General features: G+C 36.5%; 1 protein-coding gene across 1 annotated transcript in view; it reads right to left on the bottom strand.

The window, feature by feature from the left end:
* UTRN (utrophin) overlaps positions 1 to 8,526 on the bottom strand; it is a gene marked incomplete at its 5' end in the record, with an annotated part of 298,945 nt that extends 290,419 nt beyond the window's left edge. The window contains 4 exons of the mRNA XM_085310498.1: positions 3,609 to 3,821; positions 4,444 to 4,589; positions 7,843 to 8,023; positions 8,291 to 8,526. Coding sequence (XP_085166624.1) covers positions 3,609 to 3,821; positions 4,444 to 4,589; positions 7,843 to 8,023; positions 8,291 to 8,526 — 776 coding nt within the window. The remainder of the gene's footprint in view (positions 1 to 3,608; positions 3,822 to 4,443; positions 4,590 to 7,842; positions 8,024 to 8,290) is intronic.
* Between the last annotated feature and the right edge of the window lie 514 nt (positions 8,527 to 9,040).

Genomic DNA, 9,040 nt, shown 5'->3' with positions numbered 1-9,040 from the left:
TTCTTTCAAGAACAATATATTACACACCGCTTTTCAGAAAAGCACTAATAGAAACCCATTAGACTATGTTTGCGTTTATTTTTAGCCAAATACTACTATGTTTCCTTATGACCACATAACTAGCTTCTTGTATCAGTCCTCCTTGCAAACCAGCTTCCATCCTGATCTGTCTTATGCTAACCATGATGTATTTATTCAGCTTGCTCTCCACTCTTATTTTTATTCACACAGTGCCTGACTACTAACAACTCTATGTAGATCAGTACTTCTCTATAAAAAGGGGAACCCACAGGTTATAAATACATGATTGTCTATCTACTAACAGCTTTACAAAACATTCAGAGAATGAAGGAATTACTACTAAAACAAGCAAATAAACAATAAAATCAATGTATGAGAAAACACCCATATTGCAAGTCCCTTAACATACATTTCTTCAAATATCACCACTGCATACTTCTCCCATTTTCAATTATTTAACTGTTACTTTCATTATTTTTTCTGTTTAGATTTTTTTCAACATTTATACATGATTTAGGGTAATATGCAAGTTTCTAACTTGTCACTTAGGGCAAAATTTCATTCTCAGACCTATACGACAGCACACAAACTTCAGTGCTCTGTTCTCTGTAGCTCTTGGAGCTCCTATGGACATAAAAACCATGTGCTTCATGTGAGTGATTCACAGTGGGACTAACATCACTTTGGTCAGCTGTGCAGAACAGGGTATTTCAGCTTACACCAAACAGATGAATAATTCACTGCTAAATAATTGAAACTACCATGCCAGTACTGAACAAAAAGTACTCTCCTGTAGGTTAAGCATAAGAACAGGCATTTTCAGGAGCCAGTTTTGACCCTGCTGAAGACACGCTTAAAAAAAAAGGAAGTGCATGTGCACATTACTTAATTGAACACACAATTCTGAACAAGAAGGCGCTTACAAGAAATTAGAGGGAGTTAAAAAAATGCTGCAAAGAACATCAAACCAAAAACGTAAGTAGGTCTTGTTCAGTGGAAGACTTAATCAAGGCAACTGGAAAGCAATAATCGTTGGAAGAATACAACAAGTTAACAAGTTGTGGCATGAAGGATGTTGAGACAGGTTTACAAGCACTCAGCTTCACCAGTTATTTAGCAAGACAATAACTAGAAGGAGAAAGAAGGGAAGACATTGTGGGAAATTGTACATTTATGTCAAATCCAGCAGAAAAACTAATGAGGAGGAGATTGCTGGAGCATAATCACCAAGGGCTTGCCTAAGCCTTAGATGTCCAATCCCTACATGAGGCTCCAACACAAGCTGGCTCACTTTAGGCAGTCAGCTCCTGCCAACYGCCTGCATCAGTTCCTCCAGAGCCCCAGGTCATCCCCCTGGCTTCTGCAAATTGGTGCAGCAGAACAAGTTTGAAGCACTCAGAGAAAAAGCAAATACTCTTACAAAAGTATGTGCAAAAGCACACATACTCCTGCACGTGTAAAGAGCCAAGCTTTCTTCGCTTCTGAGCATCTCAATGCTTCAGGTAATACAACCTATCCATAATAAATGAAAACACTATACAAATGAAATGAATATCTTTCCTCTGAAAACCTGCAGCTCTTCCTATTTATAGGTGGTTWGTGGTTTCCATTTACAAGTTCACTAGACTAGACCAAACTGTCATACCTATGCTATTCATGCCCTTCCACACACAGAACATACTCTGCTGGCAACTCACCAGTAAAATGGCAGCTTAAGTCCTAAAACTAACAAATTAGTGAATAAAGCTTTATGTACAGGAGCAAGCTTCTCCCTCCAATCTTTTCCCCAGTAAAACTTCTAGTGAGTGCATGGCTGTGTATTCTGCTATTAATTAAGTTTAGCAAATATGTTATCTCTAGTGTGATTTTTTCAGACTTGTCGTTAAAGAAAGGTAGGCTTAAGCCTTCTACTATTTCCCAACCATAATCAGCCACAGTTTGTCAGATTGTCACTGCAACACCATGCAAGTCAATTAYCTTGTCACACGAATAAGAATTTCAGTTTAAACTCTATGTGTATACTTAAATAGTCATTAAAGGTCCTGCCTGCCTGAATAAAAACTTAGTTTGAAGATTAGTTTATCAAAGTAAAAGAAGAATTTTCCACTTCAGGAAGGAGCAATGGGGGAACAATATCGAAACAGATCTTTCAAAAAAAGTAGTAGTGGGCATGTAAGATAACATGTTCTGAGAAGGGTTCATAGAAGAAGCTGCTCCTATTTATAAAGCACATGAAACATACTCTGTTAAATGAGAAAAGAATATAGATAATTCTATATACTTAAGTATGTTTAATGCATGTAAAAATACAGATTTCTACTAGCTAATGCATGTGTCTCTCCATCCCTAAACATAACTTGTTCATTTAAAGAATTCGACATAAAATAGATTAAGTGCTTTTTTTTCTCCAGTAGTTTGAGAATTCAACATCCTTGTGTCAGCAATTTCTGACTATAAAACGTGGCAAAGGAAAACTGATATTCAGAATTACTACATCTGGCATAACAAGAGAAGAGAGACTACAAGCATATCTAAAAGCACATTCTTGTTTTCTGAAGTTTAATACGCAACTGGAAAATGAAAAATATTTGAAACTTATTCAAATTCTAATTAAGCATTACTCTAGCACAAATACAAAAAATGACACTATATTTGGGCATTTATACTGCTATGATCACCTCATACTTTCTAGCTGATACTRAGGAATAATGGTTAGTGTTTATTTAGAATTTTTGGATCACAGTAATATTGCGGTATCACAATATATTTCATTCCTACCATATTTGCCCTTCCACAGAGGAATATTAATAAACAGTCTAGAGAAGGGACTTAGGAAAACACAAAGAAATCTATCTAACTAGTAAATCTTGCTGGGTCAACCTCAGCAAAAAAGTTACTTAAGCATCTCTCTATATTCCCTTGATATCAATAGGTTAAACATCTAAATACTCTTGGGTTTAATTCCTCTCATTTTAAAGTAATAGGATTTCTTGTCATGAATTTGCAGATGTGCATGTGTGTGCATGCATGCACGCGCATGCATGTTCATTCATCTTTCTGACACTTCAGAGGCCATTTGTGGGAACTGGAAAGCTCCTCACTGTTCCCAAACACTTTCCTCACTTCCCTTTTCTATATGCTGTACTAATCCTGCATTGCTGTTGACAGAAACCCAACTTGAAGGAGAATATTTCCTATAGCAGGAATTCCAATTCTAGATGTCAAACCAGTAAGGTGTTGGGCATGTCTGACACTCACTGCAGTAGAGGGCTGACTAAGCCTCTAACAGCACAGCTCACATATCCCTCACTTCTGGGATAGACTTTGCTTTTGGTATGAAAGAAGAAGACTCATTTTAAGTGAAAAATAATTCCATTAGAATATGAAATAATATATCGGGCATGTTAAAAGCCCTAAGCTATCCTGCTAGCAATACGTTATATACTTCCATGCTCCATCAGACTAGCGGTTTGCCCACATTTCACTTACTAGTCAGTATCATTTGGATGCCTGGGCCTGCAGGGGGACAGAGAAGGAAAGGGCTCTGAAACAGCTGAGTTATGTAAAACAAAATCCTTTTATTTTACCTCAAATATCCTGAATTTGGATGTAATGTCTTCCAGTAATTGAACTTCTTTGGTTGTCTTGAGCTTTAACTTGTCCCATTGTCCCTGTACATGCCTGAATTCTTGCTTGTACACCTTTGTTACATCGGAATCGGCCTTTTTCTCCAAAGTCTTTGTTTCTTCAGTAAGTTTATCTATCCTGGGCTTCTGGGCTTCTAGTGTCTCACAAACAGTCTACAGCAGGGGGGAAACAATCAGGTGTGTCTGCAAACAGCATCAGCCATACAACAGCTGCACATTCACATACAAGTGCAAGTACACTGCAGGTCACAGAACACAAATACAGTGAACAGCTGTATTCCAGTTACTCCTCGTATTGCAGCAGAGATGTCCAAACAAGTTTTTAAGTCCCAAAAGTTTCAGCTGCTATACTGGCATAGGAGCACAGAACACAGAGTGGGCTCTAAAGCCTGGCAAAGCTGATACGCTCACCTGGGCATCCAAGCCTCTTCTGTACTCTGTATTACTCACACTCAAGATAGCAAAGCCATGTCCRCATTATACAGCTGTAAAAGAAACTGCAGTGTCTACACTGCAGTGCAGATATAAACAGAAGCTCATCTTTYTCCTCCTCTTCACAGTGTTTTTGTTTGTTTTAAACAGGCTGAGTATGTCCTTTCTYCTCAGCCTAGTAAAGCAAAATTATTACAACACCTAGAGTTGCAATAGAAGATCTGGACACTTTAGTTCTGAGAGCTACTCTTCTGGCTTGAATAGAAGGAGAATACAATCTGAATGTATTCACTACAGCATTTCAGATAATCAGCTTTTTAGTTTCAATAGCAAAGTTCATTACCTTTGTCTGCTGTAAGGCTTTTTCCACCTTACTTGGGTCATTCACTCCACTCATGATGGACTGTTGCTTGCATTCCAACTCACTCAGCATATCCTTCAGTCTCTTCAAAGAGTCCAAATAATCCTGGCTGGGCAGGCAGTCTGTCTCTGTTATTGTTAGGAAGTTTAAACAAAAATAAAATGTAAGGAAATAGACACAAGAATCAAACTAGGAGAGATGAGAATATAATAATCAGGTTCATTATACAATTCATCAGAGAGAGATTTGTAAACTGAATTCTACTGAGTCATTCTAAGAGAGAAACCTACATGAAAATATGTATTTTGATGGCAGTAGTTTTTCCTTCAAAAAAAGAAAAGAAAAAAAAGGAGGAACCCCACCACCACACACACATCTAAATACCAGGGGCTGGTGGTGCTATAGATTTCATCTATACAAAAAGACAGTCTTAAGAATGACTATTTCCCATCCACCTAAGTTCACTCCTATTTTTAGAAGTTTCTTACACATTTAAGCACCTAAACCGCTTGGGAAGGGGAAATCAATAAGACTTCAGCTTTCACATGCCTAAATCCCTACAATTTTTTATATTAATAATTTATTTTCATACATACATACACACACACTCACACACACAATTATAACAGCTATCTGATTGCCAGGATAGACACACTCTGGGGCACACTGAAAAGAGAACTAAAGTTTGGATTGAGCTTATGCTTAGAAACATTTGTTTGCATCTTTGTATTTGAGTAAGTCTTGTCTTTTCTGGAATCCCACATGCACAGGATGCAGCACATTCATTCTGGAAATTCAGAATGAAAATTAAAATTTTAAGAAACTATAGCAAATAGAATTTTGGTTATAAAAATACCATTGTATTATGTACATTCTCTGGCTTTTGATACTTAAGCAGTTTCTTTACTGACACAAGTGAAATCTAAGTTAAGCCTTTTTGTGACTCACCACATAGCTATAGTCCTCTCTAATAATGTTGTCTCATTCCTTAGTTATAAACAGCATGACAGTTTTGATAGTAAGCTGTTGAAAAGCTATCTCACTCCTTTTCTTAAAAAGTCAGTATCAATTTAAAGGAAAAAAAAGGCTGGTTTAAAACAAGTTGGAGCATGGTCAGTAAAACGCAGCAAATCTCAAAGGAAAACAGAACAGTTAATAGGAAAAATAGACTCCTCATTGATTTAAAAAGAAGTCACAATCCATCAAAAATGCCAGCAGAGCTCGTACTTAGCTTAAGCACCATTCTTGGTATCAAGAATTTTCAGAGGCTCAAAGAGCAGCCATTCAAGGAGCTAGACTTGTGTCACTAAGAAAGCTTGCTGAGTTTATAAATGTTAGATGCTACCACTAGTTGTTTCTCCCTGTTACAGGACTTTGAAAGTTCTTCTGCAGACAGCAAGTCAAATTATGCTGTAAAAAAACGAAAAAAAAAGTCCAAATTGATATTTCCCTCTATTCTTCAACAATATCAAGTTCTTCTGATAAAATCATATTCTTTTTTTGCAAAGACTGTATATATAATCAGTAGAGAAACTATCAATTCAAAAAGCTATACAAATATAAATTTAACATACCATCTAAGATATGCAAGATGTTTTTACCAAGTAGTAAGTGGTTTAAATATACACCCTCAAGTGATGCATGGCATGAAAAAAATAAAGAATGTTTTAATCACATCATCTAATAATCTAGTGAAATAGACAATACCCAAAAAATTAATCAAAATACATGAACTAAGTTGAAACAGACATAAAATAATTATTCCTAACAGCAAGAATGAAAGTATATCCTGTAATTTGAGCATGGCAAGCAGATGTGTCACTCATACAATTTCCTGTATTGATGTAATTGAAGCACTCAAGTCCTGTGCAATGCATTATATAGATGGTCTAATAATTTAGTAATTGAACCTATTTTTATTACACACAGAAAAGGGGGGAAAAATGTGTTACTGCTCCTCCATCTGGGAGCATTAGCAAAATGCTTCCTCTAATTCCTCAGAAACATAAAATGAAAACTAAGTAAAAAGAGTCTCCTGATAGGTCTGTGTTCTTGACGTTCAGCTGTACAATATTAACAGAGCTACACATTTCATGCACTATATTTAAAATCCGTTAGAAGCCAGCATGCCTGGTTTGGATGCTGATAATGAAATTTTAATGTAACAAAAAGCCAAGAAGAATGTGCCTGAAAAGCAAGTCAAATGCCAAGTTACTTCAAAGATGAAATTTCCAAAAGGAATTACATATGATTAACAAGCTCAACAAAGCTGTGAAAGAAAAATAAATTTCACATGCACATTCCAATTTTACAAGATTCTCTTCCTCTGCGATTTTTTACTTCTAGTGTTATTTTTTCTGTAGTGCCTGAGGCTCACGCAGCTCTTCAACCTGTATCATCCACTCTAAGTATGTTTTGCTAATTCATTAAATGTAGTTTCAGGAATGCTGTGTCTTTGTATAATCACTGCATAACACCAGGGGACAACGTATTTTGCAAGATGCACAGAGGAGGTGCAATACCAATGTCTTTCAGGTAAATAAAAAGATTTTGTCAGCCTGATCCAAAGCCTAGTGGAATCAGTGGCAAAACTCTAGGGGAACTCAATGAGTTTTCAATCAGGTGCTACCTGAATACATTTTTAATAGCAGGATATAGGGAAATCATTTTGTAATTTGTAATGCCCCTAATAAAAATCAAAAATGGACCTATGTCTCCCAGCACAGTTCATAGCTCTAATCCTGACTTTACTATCTTCGTGGAACAGATACCTGCCACTAGCCAACAAAAAACAGCACCAGAAAAATCACTCAGATTTGCCACTTTTATTTGAACTGCTTTAAATCTTTTTCCAGGAGAGTCCCAGTTGGAAATGAGGATAAAAAGTTCTCAATAAAAATACGAATACAGTGTTTGAAAAATACTCCCTCATGTAGTATTATAAATATACTTAAGGAAAGGAAAAAAAAAACTTGTACTACGTTTTTAGCCACATTTTAGCATTGCCTCTTTGCAACTTCATTCCCAGCCACATTTGGAAATGTAAGCCTTTGACAATACACCATAATCAAGTGATACAAACTAATGATTCAAATACACTTGCAAGAAGGGCCACTATATATTGTGGCTAAAAGGGAAAAAATAGAATATAAAATAAAAAACCTCAAGGAAGTTAATGTCATATATATGCAGCTATAAACTCTGGACTACACTCTCACTTCGATTGTGTGATTTCCCATTTATCATTAAATAACAGTAACTAAGCAGTTCTAGTGTACAGAGGCTCTGAGAACACTGAGATATTTTTAAAAAAATTAGAGGGTAAAAAAAAAAAAAATCAGAACACAATCATCAGGGTAACTTATGTAAAAGAATATGAACCTTTCTTCAGCTGCTGGTGACGTTCCTCCAGCTTCTGACTAGTCAGCTTGAAGCGATCAAGAAGAATGTTCAAGCTCTCCTGAATAAAATTTGGAGGCATGGGCTGAGAAGTGAGCATCTTGCTGAAGGCTTTCAGGTGTTCCAAACGAGGACTCAAGTTCATGAGATGAGTTAACTCCCGCTGTGAAAAATTAAAAACAAAACCAAATCACACACTTACTGAAATCTATTAACAAGGTAAGGTACCACAGCTAAGATATTCTGTATTATTAGAACAACAATTTAAAAGTACTTCCAAGACACAGGTATCAAAATCATGCAGTCAAATTTAGTACTCTAGACACCTCAGGAATTCTAAGTTTCCTTACTGATCAGGCTAAGCTCCTCTGGGGGTATTCTGCGCTACCACTAGCTTCCTATCAAATTTAACAAGTTTTGCCAGACTTACCTGACATAAGTCTTTCAGAACTGCTGAAGGCTGAGATGCTGAAGGAGTGTCATTTTTAAGCCAGACCTCCTTTTCAATTACAGTCTTCTCAAGTTCACCCATTTCCCTAAAGTAAGCATTTATGTCTTCCTGGTATTTTATCTTTCTGCTCACTTCCTCCAGATGTTGAATCACTTCTTTCCATCCTGACAATACTTTTTCCATTGTGCTTCTTATATCCTCTGTAGAAAGTCCCTCTAAAAAAATTATATAAATTGTTACCTTAACCACAGTGCATTTTGATTAACAAAAATTTAACCATTCCAATCTCCAGATACAGGCACACATTTGTATTAAGATGCAAAATGCTTTGCTTCCAAGTCAGCTATCCATAACACCGTATTCGTTGCTAGCAATATTTCAGCTTTTTACTTCCACGTTAATAGAGAAAGGAAGAGCAAGTAAAACATCCATTTTCATTCTATCCCTTTGAAAACTTTGCAAGTTATAATGATGATCTGACTTTCTTCATCATGATGATTCTCTTCACCATGTGGCACTCTCCACCATCAGGATGTGTGTTTAAATTCTGATACATACATAGACATTAGATAAGCTTTATTCTAGCAGTAGACTCTCAATGAATTCTTTTATTTGCTGAATTTACAATCATTTAAAGAGATTAAAGGCGAGAAGGAGCGCGGGAGCGTGAGAAGGAGGGAGAGACAGAGCGAGCAAGAAAGAGAGCGAGCGAGAAAGAGGGAGCGAGAG

Source organism: Rhea americana, unplaced genomic scaffold, assembly GCF_003343005.1.
Source record: "Rhea americana isolate MKP2758 unplaced genomic scaffold, rheAme1 scaffold_108, whole genome shotgun sequence".
Taxonomy (NCBI): Eukaryota; Metazoa; Chordata; class Aves; order Rheiformes; family Rheidae; genus Rhea; species Rhea americana.
The sequence above is the reverse complement of the archived record's forward strand: the minus strand, read 5'-3'. Positions and strand labels throughout refer to the sequence as shown.